This window comes from Symphalangus syndactylus, chromosome 17, assembly GCF_028878055.3.
Source record: "Symphalangus syndactylus isolate Jambi chromosome 17, NHGRI_mSymSyn1-v2.1_pri, whole genome shotgun sequence".
Classification (NCBI taxonomy): Eukaryota; Metazoa; Chordata; class Mammalia; order Primates; family Hylobatidae; genus Symphalangus; species Symphalangus syndactylus.
Window position 1 is genome coordinate 70,406,034 of NC_072439.2, and position 21,850 is coordinate 70,427,883.

At 35.8% G+C, this 21,850-nt stretch overlaps 1 protein-coding gene across 1 annotated transcript in view; it reads left to right on the plus strand.

Annotated features, from left to right (window-relative positions):
* LOC134732839 (EGF-like and EMI domain-containing protein 1) overlaps nucleotides 1-21,850 on the plus strand; it is a 633,219-nt gene that overhangs the window by 545,133 nt on the left and 66,236 nt on the right. Inside the window, 8 exon segments of the mRNA XM_063619963.1 lie at nucleotides 604-668; nucleotides 670-742; nucleotides 5,239-5,361; nucleotides 7,931-8,125; nucleotides 10,372-10,503; nucleotides 13,376-13,474; nucleotides 15,677-15,823; nucleotides 19,224-19,358. Of these exon segments, the coding sequence (XP_063476033.1) occupies nucleotides 604-668; nucleotides 670-742; nucleotides 5,239-5,361; nucleotides 7,931-8,125; nucleotides 10,372-10,503; nucleotides 13,376-13,474; nucleotides 15,677-15,823; nucleotides 19,224-19,358 (969 nt within the window).

The window sequence follows — 21,850 nt, forward strand, 5'->3', positions numbered from 1 at the left end:
ATTGATTTTCACAGTAATAATTTGTTTATGTAATAAGTGATTCTCCTATAAATCAAAGCTCATTAGCGCATCAACTTGACCCTAGTTACATATGATCAACTAAATCATTGGGTTTATGTTTACACCTTTGCGCCAAGGTTATTTTTTTAACAGTATTTTCATGTGCTTATAGACCCTAAAAAGGATGAATAATAACATACTATTAGCTCAAGAACAGAAATGTCAGCTAGCAAACAACCTATTTGATTTCTGAATATTGATTTAATATATATGTATATATATTATATCTATTATATCCTGAAAATACTGAGAATTCCCAAAACATGTTTCCTTTAAGGTAAGTGTTTAATAACCAGTGGTGGATTCATCATTACCTGTCTGTATCACTCAACATTATTTATATGTTTATTAGTATATAATGTGGTATATAGGCATTTACAATGCTTAATAACCCTCAGACTTTTACTTTTATGTGTATAGAGTGTTGATGGATTTCTAATAAAGTTTGTCATCCTCTCAACAGAGAGAACGTGTCCATTATTGACATATATTCAGGTTTCTCTGTTGTTATGCTAATAATCCTCTTTTGCTCATTTTGGAAAGGGATTGAATTGGAAATTGTCAATAGCTGTGAAAAGAACAATAGTGTTTGTTCCCATCACCGTGAACATGAAAATTGGTGCTCCCCGTTGTTCCTGTAACCATGGACACCAGCTTGATTCCGATGAGAAAACATGCATAGGTAATGTTTGGTAAATGCCATTTCATTCAAAAGTTGCTCTGGATTCATTTAGCCCTTTAATGTGTAGTACTTACGACTGTACTGTGAGCCACATCTCTCAAACTGTAAAGACAAATAAATTCAAGAGTGTCTCTGGCTACTGAATAAATGTAAAAGAAGGGTTACCTGTCAGAAGACACCATTACATTTAGATATTTACCTTGAAGTTAAAGGAGATTTAAAACACTTTAATGAAATATATGCCCTTAATAGATTTATTTCAGCAAAATATTCCATGATCTATCCAACTATTCAATGTAATTTGTAATTCCAACAACAAATGCTATCACATATCCCAGTGTTCTCTACCTCAAGCAGAAACTAAATTATTTGCACTGGTTTTCAACTTGATAATATTTGGGATGTATGTTCAACTTTGATATGGCAAGTAGCTATATTCTAAAAGACAACTTTAAAAAATTCATTCTTTGAAATTTCCAGCTCAAATCCATTTTTAATTGCTAACTTTCTCAACATATTATTGGAATTTATATCATTTGAGACAATGAAGAAAATAAAATTCCACCCTAGTTTTGCTTCATAATGAAACATTCCTGAGAAAAAGGAGTATCTACTATAAATAGGAATAGCAAGTATCAAACTACATTCTTATGGGTCCTGGTTCTGAGAACACTTCCAAGTCCCTAAGGCAGTGATTTGTCATCATTCAGGAATTATGCCACCTTATGTGCTCATTTTCTTTTGTTATGCTTAATATTTCCTCTGTTAAAAATTACAATACAAAATCTTTTGACCATTTCATACTATTCAATATGGTTAGATAGAGACAATTTGAAGTATAAAAAACTCAATGGTTTAAATATTTAGGACATTTTACTTTGACAGTGTGATGACACAGAATGAAACTCAAGAAACTTTGCAGTATTCTGGTTTTATAAATTCAAAACCATACCATTGTATTTATTTATGCATCATTGCTTTCAATATTGTTCTCAGAATCTACAGTGGGTAATGTATTGAAGCCAGTTGCTTTCCTCACCTCTTATTATTTAATGAAAAATATGCTTACTTTTTTTTCCTACCTTGATAAGACTTGTATCCATTGAAAAAATTAAGGGGCTTTCTTCCTTGATTACTTTTTTACCCCCCTCTTTTCCTTCCATCTCTCTGTTTGTTCCTCTTTTGAGTATTGATAAGAGAAACTGGAATTTTGCCAAACCGTTTCTTTGCGACTTAAATTTGGTGTTTTCTTTATTTTTTAAAAAATACCATTCAGTGAAGTTCTTATTTATAGCTAGAAAAAAATAGCGTCTGCCTGGGTCAAAATGTAGAAAAGTGCATATTTATGAAATTTCAGCCGTCAATATGACAATGTTATATTGTTTATGGCTCAAGTTAATTTCATTTTTCCAGCAAGAAAAAGAAAACGCAAGCCAAGCACTGAGTCTCATGCCTGTAATCCTAGCACTTTGGGGGGCTGAAGTGGGAGGATTGCTTGAGTCCAGGAGTTTGAGACCAGCTTGAGCAACTTCGAGAGACTCCATCTCTACAAAATATTTAAAAATTAGCCAGGCATGGTGATGCACTCCCAGCTACTTGGGAGACTGAAGTGAGAGGATCACTGGAGCCCAGGATATTGAGGCTGCAGTAAGCTATGATTGCACCACTGCACTCCAGCCTGGATGACAGGGTAAGACCCTGTCTCAAAAATAAGTAAATAAATAATTCAATTTCATTTCATCTAAAACATTATTTTTTAGGCTTTTTAAAAGCTTTTCAGATTTTTAAAAAGTCTTCTCAGATACCACCAAAGACTTCAAGCATACAGGTCTCAAGATGCCCTGTTCTCAAATAGCAAGTAGCAACATTGCATTACACAATTGGAAAATAAGTCCCTCAGTCTATCATTTAGTGATCCATTTTGGATTCTTTTTCTATTAACATTCCTCTGGGGCTATTTCTAGTTTGTCCCATGTACACCATCCTCATTTGGAACTCATCGGAAACCCCGTTCTTCCTACATCACAAGCCTTTCTTAAAATGTCTTGCCATTTCAACTGTTAAATCACCTGTTTTCTAAATTTCTTTTCAAATTTTATTTTGTTAGATCTTTGCTGGCTACTGTAAATAGGAATAGCAAGTATTAAACTATGTTACTATGTGTCCTGATTCTGAAAATATTTCCAAGTTCCTAAAGCAGCGATTTGTCATCATTCAGGAATTATGATACCTTATTTGCTTGTTTTTGTTTGTTATACTTAATATTTCCTCAATATTCTTTAATATTTCCTCTTCTTTTGTTATGCTTAATTTTCCCTTTTAATTGTCCTCCTCTCTGATGATCATATTTTTCCTAAATTGGCCAATATGCCAAATATTTTACCATTGTACCGAAATTAATCCATACATAAAAATTTAGCCTTAATCAAAAGTAGAGGACCAATTGCAGCCAGGCAAAACACTGAAACATTTCAGCTCTGATTTCAGAAAAGCATCAGAAGTGAAAAACTTGATCTTCTGTATCACTTCCCCATACATAGTCACTGAATAAGGTTAGATATGATAAATATTTTCTAATAACTGGCCAATTGTTAAATTTAGTGACTTCATTGCTAGTCAGACACTTGCATTTTATATACCTGTCTTTCAAATTGTGTTAACACATCTCTAGGTTTTAGCCCTAATAAGCTTTTGCCTTTGGATAGGTTTAATTAACTATGTGCTAACTGGCTGACTTATTTTCACATTTTTTGTACATTCTCGTATATATTTTTTCAAAGTTGATACTAATATATGATAAAAAGAAAATCCTTTGATTTCCTTCATGCATGACTGTTTTTTATGAAGTAGCTGTGACATTAATCTGTTCTCAGACAAATAAGTAAAATACGTATATGTACACTCCAAGTGAATAATTGCCTTTACAGTAGTGAATAATTGGTCTTTAGAAATGAGTAGTTTTTTTTGTTTTTTGAGACAGAGTCTCGCCCTGTCACCCAGGCTGGAGTGCAAGTGGTACAGTCATGGCTCACTGCAACCTCAAACTTCTTGGCTCAAGCCATCCTCCCCCTTCAGTCTCCCGAAGTGCTGGGATTATAGGCATGAGCCATCATGCCCAGCCTTGAAAATGAATTTTTTAAAAAGTTTTTCTATTCTCTATATCATACTATTTAATCAACAGGATTAATAAAAGGAAGATTTAATACTAGAAAGGAAAAAAATATCATTTAGAATTTTGTGAGTAGTTGTGCTTTTGACATTTTGTGGGAAAAAGAATGTTTTATGTCTAAATGACCTTCATTTAGATATTTTATGGTGACCCTTCACCTTGATTGACTGATTGCATTTTCTTTCCTTTCTTTCTCTTGTCTTCATTCTCTTGAGCTGAAACCCTTTCCAGGGTTAATTGAGACATTGACCCTTTTATCTGTGACTGCTTATGTAGTTATGGCATAGTAGGATTTTGTAAACTCAGCACTGACAGGCCATCCACCTTAACAGCTCAACAACAGAGGTGCTTGAATTGAACCAAGGCCTAGAGCCAAAAAAACCCTGACCAAATAATTCCCATGTGTTCAGCCTAGGGAAAGCAGGGCAAAGTGTCCGTTGCTACTTCCTTGGCCAATTATGTTAGAAATGATCGCCTCAAAACTCAGGTTAAATAGGTTATCCTTTGGCTGAAAACTTACAATTTGACATCTTCTGGTGCGTTTCTATTTTCCCCAGGGCAGTTATATCTTAATAAGAAGCACTCAGGATTGTAGAATTTTGAAATAACAGTGCTAAAGAAGGCTTAAAGATCCTTACTTAGAAAACTGCGCACCTAACAGGACATTTCAGGGTAATGATGTCACAGATGGAATAAAAAACCCCAGATCTCACTCATCCCAGTCACAGTATAATCTAAATATTCAAACAAATGCTCTGAAATGGTCTATAATTTAAACCATAATACTTAAAATAAGTCTTCTGCCCTCTCTCAGAACTGTGGTTGCCACTTGTCTTCCCAGTCAGGCAGTTGGGAACACTTGCTTGCGAACACTCTTTGATCTGAAGTTCTGGAAGAACAAACATGTTATGGAGTCTAAGACTGTCTCCTCTTTGCAGCTGTCAAATGTTCACCAAATGGAATTTTTTTGGCTCTTTTTTCTTAGGCTGATTTTTGTTCTTCAACTTCTCTGTTTATTCAGTCCAATTACTGTTGAAACTAGAAAAATAGCAGAGATCACTTTTCCTATGCCTATAAATGCATTTGGATATTATTTACATTCTTTTAAAATAAATAACAGGCATAGAAGAAGCATGAAGAAACATAAACCAAAAGTGGGTCTCCTTGTTTTTATATTAAGGTTTCTTCGCTGTTTGTATTACATGGCCTGAGAAATAGAAAATGATTGGTAAAACAGTTTTAATTTAGAAGCGTAGCTTATCAGTGCTTCTATAGGATCATTAAATTCCTGTCTTTGCAATAACAGCAGTGTTCTTTTCCTCTTCAGATCTTGATGAATGTGAGAATGGAGAAGCCTGCTGTGCCCAGCTCTGCATCAACTATTTAGGAGGCTACAAACGCAATTGTCAGAAGGGCTTTCAGATCATTTCAGATGGTTGTGGATGTGATGGTAAATTCTTGAGATTTAGCAAGAAATAATTGATGTGATAGGGCAATAAAGGAGGAGAAATGTCTGAGGCAGAGGGCTAGGGTGGACAAGGGAAGGCTTTCACACTAAAGAGACTTGACTTTCTATGTGGTTCTACCATTTACTATTGTATAATAAACTTGGGCAACTTTAACTGCTATGAACCTTAGCTCCTCATCAGTAAAGTGATGACAATAATAGGATTAGTGGGGAAATTATGGAAAGTAATAAATGTGAAGTACCTAGTGCAGTGGTCGACATAGAAAAATTACTCAACCAAAAGTAGCTATTATTATTATCATCATATTTATTGGTCCATAATCCCTTTCACACAATTTAATATATATTAAAGGCAAATGAGAGATTCTGGAAGGCACACTGCCAAAGGAACCACCCATGGCAAACTTGACTGGAATTAGAAAGTTGGTTACTGGAAGACATTTTGAATTAGTTTTTTTTTTGTTTTTTTTTTTTTTTTTTTTTTTTTTTTTTTTTTTTTTTAGTTAGAGAGCAAAAGGACCATCAGTTCACAAGCCACAGTCTAAATCTGTACCAGAATCCCTTAAATATCTGATATTAATATAGCTAATGCAAGTTTTAAAATGAGTCATTTACAATTTCTTAACTTACATGTTAAAATTAGTTCACTTACCTTTCAGGTGATTTTTTGCTTGTATTTTTTTTAAATATAAGAGTGAATTTAGTGAGTAGAGTTCGTTCACTTTGTTTATACAGTTAGGAATAGCTCATATAACCATTGCTGTAATTTACTTTAAAAGTTTACCTTAAATGTTTAATCTTTAAATTTTCATTTTGTATTATTATTACCATTATTTTGAACCAAATTTTTCTTAAAATCAAAGATGAGAAGATTGATATCTATTCCAATAACAATCAAATTACATAAGACTGTAATGCCTCACAGAAATTAATTTTTCTTTGCTTAAAGAAACATATTTCAGAATTCTGTCAAAGATGATAGATAGCCAAGCTCCCCCAGCCTTGCAATGAAGATAACAGCAATGAACACACAACTATGATATCTGTATATACTAAACACAGTAAAGTATATTGCCATTTACCACATTACATCCAATTAACACAGTCAAAAACACTTTTAAAATTTCATGTACCATCTGCTCTTAAGCAGAATGAGCCAAGAGATGATTTTATGGCATGAACATACATACTTGCATACACACATGCAAATGGAAAAGGCATCAACAATCTGAAGTAAAGCTTAGAAGCTCATACATGAACTTATAGTATTGTGAACATATTGACCAAAGTCTGGATTCAGACTTGGTCATAAATTAGTAAGTCGCATGCAATCGAGACCTAAAATTCTTTCTTCTCTAAAATTGTCCACAAAGCTTGTACTGACTTATACCTAGAATAAGTTTTCTATCATATATATTGAATAATTCGAGAGTGAATGAACATTATGCAAAAGGGTACACAGCCTGAGACCATTGAATTAATTAATTAATTAATTATTTTTGAGATGGAGTCCCGCTCTGTCGCCCTGGCTGGAGTGCAGTGGCGGGATCTCGGCTCACTGTAAGCTCCACCTCCCGGCTTCACGCCATTCTCCTCCCTCAGCCTCCCAAGTAGCTGGGACTACAGGCGTCCGCTACCATGCCTGGCTAATTTTTTGTACTTTTTAGTAGAGACAGGGTTTCACTGTGTTAGCCAGGATGGTCTCGATCTCCTGACCTCCTGATCCACCCACCTCGGCCTCCCAAAGGGCTGGGATTACAGGCATGAGCCACTGCACCCGGCCTGAATTTATTCTAAGTTTTTCATCTAAACCTCACAAACAAGGTCTCAGAAATACCTTGTCTGTGTAGATGAAGTAGAGTAAACTTGAAAATGAGTGAAAGAAAAATAATTGGCCGAGTGTACTTGAGGAAGAATTTGGGGGCTATGCTTGCTTTCTATGTGGCAGTACATTGTTATTGTTTAATAAAGGTCACAAGAGGAACACAAATATGTCTATTATTTCATAAGATCTATCTTATCTCTCGATGCCTAAAAGCAGATATTGTTTAAATTTCCTTAGATGTGGATGAGTGTCTGGATGTCAGTATAGTCTGTGACCAACTACATTAATTCTGTGGGAACATGCGAATGTAGTTGTGAAGAAGGCTACAGAATTGGAAATGACAGAAAAACTTACACGTGTAAGTCACTGAAGAATTTTATTGTATTAATACATTTTCTAAACTACTTCCACCCTCATCTTGTTCTTCAGAAGCAATGGAGGCCACATATTTCTTAACTCAACCTGCCTTCCCCTTTCTCTCTTCACAGACTAAGATCTTTCCTTATTTTCTTTTGTTCTCTCTGCCACAGTTTTAACTTTGTGCTGGCAGCTTCTCACCTTCATTTACAATAGACTTTTGAAATGGCCATCTCAAAGCATTTTACCTTTCTGTCACCCCCTGCCTTGGCTGTCTAGTTCAAACTCTCTCATTTCTCTATCAACCTTTGCACAGTATTTCCTTCTTTTAACCAAGTTAAAACCTCGCATTTTCTTCTATGGCCTTAGCTTTAGATGATGATGAGCTAGAGGAAGAAGAAGAGGAATGAGAAGTTGTGAGGTTTCCAGGTCTTCTATTCAAGAGCCCACCTCAACAGCTTCATTATATTGCTACCTTTCTGCCTCCCACCTACAAAGATGAAGAAGATGAGGAGGAAGAGGAAAAAGATATTCATAGAGAACTGACTGCTTTGCACAATTTTGGTGTGTAAAAGAATTTACCTTATTATACTTACTTTTATTTTTAGATAATTTACTACATTTTTGTAGACAATTTTACTATCAGTATTTAATGCTATCATATGTTTTAACATGAAGTTTGCAAGAAAAGTAGGGCCAAAGTCACTTCTTCAGAGCTTCCTATGAAATCCATCATCTTTTGTCTTTTTTATTTCCTTTTGTACAATAAAGGAGTGCTGTGTAGGTACTTGTAGAAGTGGGAGTGCAGTGTGGAGAGGTGTTCTTGAAGTTAATACAGGAAAATGGAGCAGAAAAAATATCTTTAAATTAGCATAATGGGGAGAAAGATTGAAATCTTTTAATTCTTCTATTAAAATTTCACTAGAAATCACTTTAGATAGTTACAATTTACCTTAAATAGCCCTAAAATGTAGTTCCTTTCTAGGTTTTAAAATGCAGAGAACTAATTGGTTAATATGCTTAAATGGACCAAAAAATCTTCAAAATGTGAGCAGTTTTTCTTATATATCTAAAGAACAGAACTCAAGCATCGACTTCTGATCAAAGTAAATCTCTATCAAAAGTAACTGTTTGCAACCAGTCCACTGCTTCTTTTTTTTCCTTTGTAAAACAGAGCTGTTCTTTTTATTCTCCCTCTATTTATTGTATTTTAACAATATCAAAGCTTGATGATTGCTTTAGAATGTATTCAGAAAAATAGAAATATTTTTATGCAGTGGTCAAATCATAATATCATCAATAAGTGTCTCTATATAAAAATAGAAGTACTTTAATGTTTCTTAAACTCCTGATGCTTTGGCTAATCAGAGTCAGAAGAGAAATAGCTGGGCGTGGCAACAACAACAGTCAGAACTTGAGTGGCCAAGATCTGCAAAGAAGAGAAGACCAGACAGGGAGGATGGTCTCAGATGCTTTTCTCCTCAAGCCATTTGCCAATTAATGGGTTGTGCCAGGAATCTGAAAGATAGCTGCTAAGAGCTTGAAGAGTAAAGCACATTTATCAGCAGTTTCATGATGTTGGGGAGGCAGAACATGGAGCTCAGGCCTGCCAAAGGAGAGAGGCCTTGGTAAAAATGTCAAGTTTTCAATTAGGGCATCTTGAAGTCCCTACCCTAGAAACAGGGACAAAAGTTAAAATGGAATGAGCCTTAAACAACTGAATACACATCTCTCCACCTTTATTCTATATGATAATTTCCCTCAAAAACAGAATGGATAAATAAATACATTGTGGTACATTATTACAATGGAATACTGTATAACATAAAAAATAAACTCTTGCATACACAATGTGTATGAATCTCACATACATTATATTGAATGAAAGAAGCTTAACACCAAAGAGTACATACTTTTCAATTCTACTTATAAAAAGTTCAAAAAAGGGAAAATAATCTGTGGTGATAGAGATCACCATGGTGCTTAATTTATGAAATTAATGATTGAAAATTATCAAGTCACTTTTAAGATTTTGGGTTGCTAGTAATATTATGTATCTTGATCTGGGTGGCATTTACATGAGTCATTTACAATATGAAAAGTTTGAAGTATACAGTTTGGATTTGTGTACTTCTCTGTGTATTAAATTTTAATAAAAAGATTTACTCAGAAAACACAACTACACATAAAAAATTCTGAAAGAAAAGGCATCGGCCGGGCACGGTGGCTCACGCTTGTAATCCCAGCACTTTGGGAGGCCGAGGTGGGCGGATCACAAGGTCAGGAGATCGAGACCACGGTGAAACCCCGTCTCTACTAAAAATACAAAAAAATTAGCCGGGCGTGGTGGCGGGCGCCTGTAGTCCCAGCTACTCGGAGAGGCTGAGGCAGGAGAATGGCGTGAACCTGGGAGGCGGAGCTTGCAGTGAGCCGAGATCGCGCCACTGCACTCCAGCCTGGGTGACAGAGCGAGACTCTGTCTCAAAAAAAAAAAAAAAAAAAAGAAAAAAGAAAAAGCATCAAAATTTCAGGAACATTTTTTTTTTTTTGTTCTCAAATCAATACTTTCTTTTTTAAAAAAGAAATTCCTAAAGATTCTAAGTATTCTTAGGGACAATATTCCAATGTAATAATTGGAAAAAGTAAAATAAGCTTTATTTTAAAACCTATATCTTGCTGTTGTCCTTTTCAAAGATTCTTTAGGAACTATGCTCAAGGATCTTTTTTTTTTTTTAGGAAATTAAGGGTTTTATTTTGATTTTTAGTTACGTAGACAGTTATGTGGGAACTAAGATGGTATCACGTTACAGTCTGTTTAGATCCCATCTTTGGACACAATTGCAGCTTGAGCTGCAAGGACTGCATGAATGGAGGAAAGTGCCACGAAGGAAAGAGTGAATGCTCCTGCCCAGCAGGTTGGGGTGTCATTCTTTGTAATGAAAGTAAGTGACACCCTGAGAATTGGGTAAGCACTCCAAACTACTCCTTTACATATGTTCTCCTCAAAATGTTTTAATAAACTAAGCAATTGATAAGAACGAGAAGACAATTTACTTGTTGGGCATAAATAATGCTTATGAAGTGCTTAAGTTTTAAACTGAATATGTGATTTAAAAAGGAGATTTTGTGTTCCCTAGGAAACTCGACATGCTGTCTCTTGTTTATCCATGGAACGTAAAAGTTAATAAAGGAGCCTAATATTGTAGGCCTATAAAAATCCCTCCATTTAAATAAATCATTAGGCCCTGACAAGCTATTCCCAATGAAGAAAAAAGGAAAGGATTTGTGCTACAAAGTGCAATTTAAATGGACTTGCTTGACTGTTTGCTGCTTGGTTTTGTGTATTTTTTTGTTCTTTTTCTTTTTAAAAATATGGTAACACAGCCAATGACACTGGCTTAATTTTTTTATACAAGTCTCTCATGAGTAAGTTCAAAGATTTAAAAATGATACTGCCCAAAATTCCTTTCCTCCATATTTTAAATGAAGGTATGCTTTCAGGAGTTCAAACTTCCAAGTGATAAAATAAAATGTATTGACTATCTTTGTTTCTTCTTTCTCTTTTTAAATTCATCTTATGAGTTCTATTTATATAAGTGTTTTGTCTTAGTTTTTGTGATTGGCTTGGAAGATGATATGAACAGATTTTCTTTTGAACTCTCTACATATGGGAAGAACACAACTGTTGTTACTCTTATATGATATAGATGCAAAACTTCAGTCATAACATAGTGAAATGGTTTAACGAAGATTACTAGTTAAGGTTTTGAGGATCTTCCTCATGCATCCCTCTGGTCATGTTTCTCTGCTGCTGAGAAACTGTCCCTTTCCCTTCACATAAAGTGTATACATCTTACCCAGTCACTAGTGGCTATCAGACTCTCATAAATCCTTTTGGCTTTTTGTCCGAGTCATAACTCTTCGCCTAACCTATTATTTCCAACATACTAAACCACTTGCTACTTAATGTGCTGCACTTTTCATCTTTGTGCCTTTTGCTAAACTGTCATCCTTGAAGGCCTATTTCTGCCTGTTGCATGAAGCTTTATTTGATGGCCTCAGTCTAACACAGCTATTTATATTTTCAGTGGATTAAAAAAATTTCTCTCTCTCTACATTGGATTAGAGGTCACTATGTTCATTTTCTATCTTCTTTGCTAGACTGAGAGCTCGCTGGCCAGGTCCTATTCATGCTTATTCATTGTGAATTTCTCCACACTGGAGCCATCCAGTGCATGAATGAACACATGAATAAAACTTGGTGTTGAAACTCCCAGCTAAATTGACCTGCAACTTGACACACTCAAATACATAAAATTGGGATCAAATAAATATTATTGCATGACCACTAGTAAGTCAATATTTACCTTATATTGTAAGTTTTATTGATAAATATGCATCTCCCAATACTTATCCCTAACATAGTAAAAAAACTAAAAAAGTATCTTAAATAAGAATAAAATAAACTAAATAAAAAAATAAAAATATAAAAAATATTTTACACAGTAATTTAAAAACTAAAAAATAAAATAATGAAAAAATCTATCTCCAACACATAAGAATAAAATATCTCTGATATAAAATTAATACCAAAATATTGAAAATGAGCTTGCTGATAAAATAAAAATGAGATGACATCTTCTCTGGCTTTAGAAAACCTTGGAGATCTCTTAAATGTTTATATGTTGCAATAAAGGGGAGTCTACCCCTGAAAGCAAAACTTCTATCTTCCTTGTACTTTCTCTATATCCTTCTCTTATTTCTTTTACAAAAATGAAAACAGAACAATCTAGGAGAAACGAAAAACAATTGTTCATTTTTTTTTTAACGAAAAGAAGGAGTGGGAATATTTTCTTTAAAATCCCTATTGGCCAGGGGTGCTGGCTCATGCCTGTAATCTCAACACTCTGAGACGCTGAGGCAGGAAGATCACTTGAGGCCAGGAGTTTGAGACCAGCCTGGGCAACATAGCAAGACCTAGTCTCTTCAAAAATAAATAAATAATAATAATAAAAAATCCCTTTAAACTACAATAAGCAAAAGAGAAGAATTATTCGTTGGCTATATTTTTAAGATTGCCAGCTTTTCAAATGCAGCAAAAGAAATGAAAAAAGAATTTTCAACAGGGATCTAGAAGTCAGTTTTCCCATTGAGTAGATCTTCTAGCCCAATATATTTATTAGCCTATAATGAAAATATCTATTTTGATTTCTTAGAGGTTTCTTCATATAAATATATTGAAACAATTTTGAAATGACCACACATTATTTAATTTTAAAAGCACACATTTAGAACCCCATTTCTTATGAAAGGTTTCATATCGAAATCATTTGTTATTGTGAGACTCTATCTGGTGGAAAGGAAAGATAGGAGTATTTTTCGTATGACAAATGAGTAGACTAAAACATGGGAGGAGAGATTTATGACTTTTTTTTACATCATCCAGCTATGGTTTGGGACACGTGTTTGTTTTACATTTTTCTTCCCCAGAATCTCTGCACTGTTTGATCTAATGAAGTATTTGGCAAATCTATAGACTATATGATAATCACAGTTTACTTTCTGAGGGAGTGTCAAATTATAGTGTTGGTTTGTCGATATTGATGACTTGCCTTAATCCAGACACTGTGCAAGCCATTTAAACTTCCTTAGCTTCATTTTACAGGTTAAGTGTTTTAAAATTGCCCCTTCTGTAGTTGCTATTAAAATGCAAACATTAACAAAATGTAAATTAATAATATAGGCCACAACAAATGTTTGTTGCCAGTCTCTCATTTTTTGTTTTATTCTTTCCTTTTTTCCCTTTCATGGTAGCCTATGGCTTGAAAGCAAAGAAAAGGGTGGATAAGAAGCCAAGTTCCATATTAGCATCTGGATTGGGAGCAGGGGATGAATGGAGCAGATTTTATAAATGTGATTTTATAACATTTAGCCTATTATGATAAAATTTCAATTACAATGATTACTGAAATTATCTCAACAGCTACATTCGCTTACATTAACATATAAAGTCACCGACATTTTTCCCAATTTATTGTTTTATAGAGCACTAAACACAAAAATACCAACAAACTAATGAAAACTGTTGTTTCCCTGGCTTTGTCTTATCTTTGGCAATGCAAACTACTTTGGGACCCCCATGAGAACCTTAGCTGCATTCATTCCTGGTTAAAAATACATGACATTTTAAAAGCATTTTTCCCTCAGTTTTCAAAATAGAAGATGCAGTTTGTTTCTCGTTAGGGTTGGAATTGTACAGCAAAGATGTCTGGGTAGCTTTTAAAGTGTGAGGGTTAGAGTTTAAGAAATGAGATAAATTTTGCATTTGAAATTTGTTAGCAATTTCTTCAGTCATCATTATTTTAACTAGCTGTATCAGTAATCCCCTCGGGAGTGCTTATGCTATACAAACTAGGAACATGCCAGAAAATTTTCCTGGGTCTGTAAGCTACTGAGTTTTTAATTACTTGGTATCTATCCTGATAGAAAGACAAGCTATTTTTTCCCTCCATTTGTATCAGAACACGTATGTTCCATTACTTGTTCATCTTCTCTAGTTTCTGCATAGCTTATTCCCCAGAGACCAGCGAGAAAGAATGTGGCAGCATCTGTAATTGTCAGAATGGAGGCACCTGTGATCTTCTGACTGGGCACTGCCAGAGCCCCCCAAGGGTTCATGGGAAAACTTGTGAAGACAGAAGGAATGTCTGGTGCCAGTCAATGAGATGACACTTTAAGTTCTTGGGGTTTCTAATGGGAAATAAACTAAGTGAAAGTTGCATTTGTATTTTTCAAAATGGCCTTTTTCTAAAGAAGTAAAAGGCTGTGAAAGCTGTGTCTGTATATATAAAAGAGTACAATTGTTTTGACTGATGACATGTGTGACAACAAAATAAGTGATACTTAAATCTCCAACTGTGATCTAAGCAGGACGAATCCTCTTACAGAGAAAGCCTTTTTCTTCTACTGAGCAAAAAGTTACAATTATGTATACAGGTTTAGATGTAGGAGCTTAGGAGAAGTTATTTTCTCTGCATAACAAAATGAAGAACAATGGAGCTCCTTGGGGAAACCAGGGAGGAAGACAGATGAAAATTAGAGAAGAAAAGGGGAGGAGGTAGAGAGAAAAAGAAAAAAGAGATGATGGATATAAATCTCACAAAATATCAATGAGTACTGTGAATAGATTGTGTGTGTGTGTGTGTGTGTGTGGAAACCAGTGAAGAGGCCACAATTCCTATATGGGTTAATAAAGCACAAAAATAGAACCTGCTTGTACCGGAACAAAAGCTGAAGGCAGAGAGTCAGTGAGGATGTAAGTCTCTAGGGACTGCCAGAAATCATGAGGAGTTTATTAGCTTCTCACAGTTGATGGAATTGGGGAGTTGGAAATGAAGTTTACTTCACTTTCTGAGATGCAGTAAGGTCCCTGCTGGCATTTCAGTTACTTATCTTTGTGAGCAATGTTCATTTGTTTATTTAAAAAATACACTAAATGGTTGCAAGGAATGGCACCAGACATTATGATATGATAACAAAAAAGAAATAAAAAATATTCTGATGCTTCCATGTGGAACTTGCGATTTCATTCAAGGCAACCGTAAATTACAAATACTGGTAGGGATTACAAGTTAAATACTAATATGTGGTTGGAGGTGAGACCATGAGGACAACGCAGACTGTATGGGCCTGGGAGAGAGATTTATGAAGAAGGGACATTTAAGCAAAAGCCTGCAAAATGTAGAGAGATAAAACAGGGCAAGAGTGGGGAAAGAGCTTTCCTGATTAAGAGGCGGTGGGAAAGCATGGGATGCACTATGAAACCTGCAGAGGCCAGCAGAGTGGAGCACAGGCAGACAGGGAGATGGTAGTGCAACATGAGGTCAGCAAGCGCAGGGGCCCCAGTCTTATTAAGTTTGGTGTTTTTGACCTGACAGCAATGACGAGTCATTGTAGCATTTTAAGCAGAGGATACAGAATCATCTTGGTGGTTTTAAAAAGATCTCCCTAGCCTCAGTTCAACCAGATTGGAAACATTTCATCTTTCTCAATCTCCTGACTTCCTGTGACAATAACTCTAGCAAGTTTTACATGTCGGTTAATATTTTCTTCATTTGTCCTCTCACCCTCCGGGATGCCCAAAAGGGTTCTTTGGGAAGAAATGCAAAAGGAAATGTAACTGTGCCAACAATGGCCATTGCCACAGGATGTATGGCGCCCATATGTGTGAGCCAGGGTGCTATGGGAGGTTTTGTCATCTGAGTAACATGCAGGCACTTAATTTACTCTGTGTCTAAAGCATGAAGGCACAGAACAGTGCAGAGACTACTGTCAGACAAAGGAAGAGAGTAAAAAATGTTTTCTATAGTTTTATATATATGACAAATATGTTATAGCCTTTAGCCTCTTTAAATTATAGAATCTAGATTTTGATGAATGAAAGAAAAATGTTTCTAATTTTGTTTTACATCTGGTTAATGTTTACCTTAATTAATGAGAGTGGATTGTTAACAGTCTGATTAAGTAGACGTTTGATACTTTACCAAAGTTGAATACCTTGGGCCAGAACAAGTTTCTTTTACTTCTCTGTTCCAGGGTGAAGCAGTCTTATTCTCTAAGATTTCTAATTTTGCATTTTGACTATTAATCACATTTTTCAAAGGATGCAAGAAAACACAATCACTAACAAATACTTGAACCCAGCAGTAACTTTTAGAATTTCTCCCGGTGGGATAACGCTGAATGTTCTCCATCCCACCTTGATGCTATGTGCGAATATCTATGAGCCTGCAACAGTCTTCACTCTGCTCCTCTACCTATTTCACATCCTCTTCTCTTTTTATTGATAAACTAATGCCTCTGAAAATCTTTCCTGATTGAATTTCAGTGTTTTAGTCCATTTGGGCTGGTACAACAGAATACCATAAGCCAGGTTGTACATAATCAACAAATACAACAAATACTGTTTCTCACAGTTCTAGAGACAGGGAGGACTAAGATCAAGACACCAGATTTGGTATCTGGAGAGGACTTACTTGTTGGTTCTTAGATGGCATCTTTTCACTGTGTTCTCATGCATGGTGGAAGGGGCAAGGCCGTTCTCTGGGGTCTCTTTTAAGAGCACTAATTTTATTCATGAAAGCTCCACCCTCATGACATAATCATTTAATCACTGCTAATACCATAGCCCTGGGAGTTAGGATTTTAACATATGAATTTTGGGAGGACAAAAACATTGTAACCATAGAACTTACTACCATAACCATCTCTTGATAACAGACACTTTTTAGAGTCTTATGTTTTATTTTTAATGAATGTCCATGATTCTCATCTATTTTATAAAAGCCATGTCCATAGGAAAGATAAATTATAAATATGCCAATAAAAGAGCCAGCGGAGTCATCATAGAACACTGAACCTGGAGCATGAGGAAACATTAGGCTTAGACAAGCAACATAGAAGAGAAGGGGAAAGGTGTGGGAAACTATGGGCAATAGAGGTGCCGATGGTATGTTCCAGAATGTTATATACCTCCTAGGATATGCCAGGAGAAGAAGACTGACCTAGAAACAAGGATAATATTTGCATTATTGTTCCTGTAGTGTAACAAGACACATCCCACTTTTAGTATTAACTTTAGAATATCTAAAAAGGTTGCATCAGATGTTATGGCAAAAAAAAATTGAATCATTATTGATCTGGTCAAAAATGTAAAGGGCTAACTTTTCAGAAACATCAAGTTGAAGTTTTTAGGGTTTAATAATATGGGCATAGCAGATATTTACTCATTTGCATGCTGTGAGGAGTTGAGGCACAGGAAAAATTCAGCAAATATGTTTGTTGTGTTGTTGGTGGTTGTGGTTAGCATTTTGAATATGACTATCTTTAGGAAAAAAAGATACGTTCTAGTTCTTTGCGACTCCCTTATTGCTTGGACTTGAAGATTTATTTATTAATGTCACTTTCCTGGTCTTCAGGAACTTGAGTTTGCAACTCTATATATTCGTTTTTTAGTCCCGCCATAACAAAGTACCACAAACTGAATGGCTTAAATAACAGAAATGTATTGCCTTGTAGTTCTGTAAGCTAGACGCCCAAGATCAAGATGTCCACAACGCCCTGAAGGTGCTAGGGACAGATCTGTTCCAGGCCTCTCTCCTAGTTTCTAGTAGTTCCTTGGCTTGTGGCAACATAACTTCAATCTTCATATCGTACATGTCTCTGCATACAAATACTCCCTATTTATAAGGACAGCAGTCATACTGAATTAGAGGCCATCCTATTCCAGTATGACCTCATCTAAACTACTTATATCTGCAATGGTTCAGTTTCAAATAAATTTACGTTCTGAAGTACTGAAGGGTTAGAACTTCAACATATGAATTTTTGCTGGACACATTTCAGTGCATTACAAACGCTACTTTTCCGTATTTCCAAATATATTCCAGTAGTGATATGTTCTTAATATACAAATGGTCACATTTAAACATGTCTCTGTGTCTGTGTTGTCTTCTGAACCATAATTCTATGCGCTGAACCAGAAAGAATAGGGCATGAAGGACAATTCTGAGTGAGGATTTAGGCATGAGCAAGAAGAGGCCTACATTAAGGCAGGCAATAGCCTGAGAGACCCTGGGACCTGGTGGGTGTAGGAAAGGATCCAAAACTTGGAAGCCATAGAAAAGGAAATAGAGGATCATATAATTTATTATCTACATTGGGAAACCTGAAAAGGACTCTTAACTTTAGAGGTAACTCTGTACTATCCCTGGCAATTGGGACTAGGATGGCCCTACATGGTGGCATCATAACAACCACTTTGAATGATCTCTACTAATGTATCTTTCCATCTACTGGAAAGTCAAGTGTTCTCTCTAAGCAGCTTTCTACAGCAAAGCCTAGGTGGGCACACAATGCAATTACCTTGAGCCTGGAGGCCACCTGAAGGATTTTTTACTTGATATGTCACTTGGACATCTGTAACAGGAGAGAAAAAAATGTCAGAGGGATATTTCAGAAAAGGAATTGAATTACTCTAACACCCCTCAAAGAGAAAACTATGGGTATGTTTTCCTGAATGCAAAGGTGCGACTTTTTCATATTAGAATTCCTGTGCTGCCTTCCATCCCTAACACTCAATGGCATAGAGAAAATAATGAAAGGAAGGCAAGTACCATTCGCCAAAGATGTGGCCAAGATAACGCTGGTGTCACCATGAAAGCTTTGTGTTATCTACATGATGTAAAATTATTTCTGATTACCATAGAATGGAAGGGAATGAAAACAATGGCCAGCCTTCTCATAAGTGCTTGTCCGTCATCTCCATGCTGCAGCAGGATGAATATGGGGCCTGGCAGGCCTTAGCATTCTTTGGAGAATATTAACTGTAGGCACCAATGGAGCACATTGAGAAGCAATTTCTCTCCTGGAAGCACCAAAGCCTTTTAAGTAGTTCAGGCTTCACTGTTCCCATCCAGTTGCCAAAAAGCAAATGAATTGCCTGATTTAAAAGACATTTGTTTCCTTATTTTTTGGGCAGTCAGGATGATCCTCTTGTTTTCCCCATAATCAGTCCCCACAGAACTACATGCCTGTGCACTAACAATTTAAAATAAACAAAGCGTAGTTTTCACGTGACCGCTTTGCCTCAATTTGCTTGTAGACTGTCCCGAGGGTGCCGACGGAGCTGGCTGCACTTCAGAATGTCAGTGTGTGGAGGAGAATACCCTGGAATGCAGTGCCAAAAATGGTAGTTGCACCTGCAAATCTGGTTACCAAGGCAACAGATGCCAGAAAGGTATGCTCTGATGATAGATTTTCTTTATTCTCTAATAATAATCCTCAGCCTTTGCTCAGCATCATATGATTATTAATTAGTTAATCCACCAGTGCCCTCAGAAGATGGGTAAGCTCTATTAATCCCCTATTTGCAGGTGAGGAAACTGAGACATAGGGCAATAAGGTTATTTAATGCAGTCTTCTTAGCCTCTGCTGCTTCCTGTCCCCTTGTTAGCTTGAGCGAGAGAAGAAAGATCACACTGCAGATAATTATATCCAGAAAGATTAAAGCTAGACAACTGCTTCTTTGAACTGAACTAATCAACCCAAGGCACTGCTAACTTCCAGAATTAGAATTGTTTTCTTTATATCTAAGGATTGATCATTCAAACAAATGTAATTCAAAGATGCTAATACTTAACCACAGAAAAACTTTGAAAATTTTTAATATGGTTATTGGTGTTTTGGTTTTTCAAATTTGTAGGTATTACATTTTTTATAAATATAAAAGTTACTGTATAGTATGATTATAATTACAAATAACATATATAGATGTGTGTGTGTGTAGATGTGTATACCATTTGGAAAAAGGTATTCTAAGATGCCAGTATTGACTGTCTCAGGCTTGTGCATTCATGGGAGGCTCTTTCCTAGGTACCTACATAACTCTTTCGCATTTCAAAAAGTCTCATGTTACTTTTTTACTGAATCTTGTCAGTACTACCCTACTTAAAACTGTAACTTGTAAGTTTCCCAACTTTTTTCTTTTTTTATAGTGTTTATCATTTTCTAATATAGCACATACTCTAATTATGATGTCAAATATTTATTGCCTGTCTTTTCCTGCTATAATCAGAACCCCATGAGTGAAGGGTATCTAACAATTTTGTTCAGCCAAGTATCCCCAAACTTCTGAAACAGTCCTGATATACAGATACTGCTCAATAAATATTTTCTTAAATCAATACATAAATGTGTATTTTTATTCTTTATACACTTTTCTTGTATTATCATGTATTTTGCATTAAGCACTTATTATATTTCAGAGGAAAATATCACAACATTTTTTTCTCTTTAGTACAACCTTGTGTAAAATCAGAAGGAGATGGTTTCAAAAGGAAACCATCATGTCGTTGGGACCACTTACAGATGCAGGCGCTAGGATTGAAAATGGTCTTTGACACTCACGTATCCTCATTTTCTCCTTGCAATGCCATCTTCAGAGGGTCTTCAGGGCTTTTCTGGAGCTGGATGGACAGGGGAGTTTCTCTGTTCCAGGTTGTCTAGTGGTTATAGAACTGGAGAGGATGAGCAGTGATGTCCATCTAGATTTCATGGACAGAGGTTACTTAGGTAGCTAGGTTGTAACTTTCTAGACATTAGGGAAAGGAAGTTGGGGAAATAGAAGCCTAACATGACGCTAACAGGTTTAATGTGGTATAGGAGTAGGTCCCATGCCAATTTTGAAACATCTTCCTGCTTCAACTGATTTTTAAGCCCAGAGTCAGCCCCTTATTCATTCTCCCCCTGGAGAAGTCATGCCCTGGAAGTCAATGTATGAGGAGACAATGCCATATAACAAACCTGGGTAAACTTAATTTATTCTGATAACATTTTCTTAAAGCAGCTGCTGAATATACTTTATTGGAAAATGCTTCTGAGATTCCCACTGTGAAGGAAAATGAGTTGAAAGTATATGTAAATCAGCAAAATAGAGAGGTCACCATAATCTCTGGAAAACATATTATTTTTCAATCAGATAACTTTGTCCAATTCTGATATTTTTGTCTAACCACAAAATGAAATTATGAATCAGACTGCAGCAGGTGAATGGGGTTGCTGTGATTGGCAGTTGAAATCAAGGCAAAAAGAGCTCTCCAAGAGTTGTGCATGATGAAAATCAGGCCTGTTGTTTTTCTTTCTCTTTTTTGAAAGAGTGAAGTAGCCCAAGTGCTCCTAGAGACAGACATATCTTTAAAAATCTTAACTCCATACCTGTGTCTAGATTGCAGATGAATAGTTAATTAAAGACTGGAAATTGTTTCAATGGCACTAATGAACAGTGTTTTCCGCAATCAGCATCAGGCCTTATTTAGCTTATCAGCAATGACTTCTAAGAACAGAAGAGCTGGTTTCTACAACTAACCTGTGAAATAGCAAAAAAAGAAAGAAAGAAAGAAAGAAAAAAAAAAAAAGTAAAGCAGCTGGTGTCTTTGCCTTGTTTAGATTAGTTTGTAGCCTAGAGTATTTTGCGCACCCACTGCAGGCAGACCTCAGAATGTAGAGGACTCTGGTCCAGCTGGCCCCTTGACACTATACAACCCCTTGATCATGATAAGAAAGACAGATTTTTTTTAGAAGAATTCCACATCAAATGAACTTTGAATTTTGAACCCAGTGAATCTTTAAGAGCAGATTAATTGGCCTGAAAGATGCTGAGTACCTAGTATTGTAGAGCAAATTTGGATGTAGTGGCTGAGAGCACCAGTTTCAGAGGCCAGAAGATCTGGG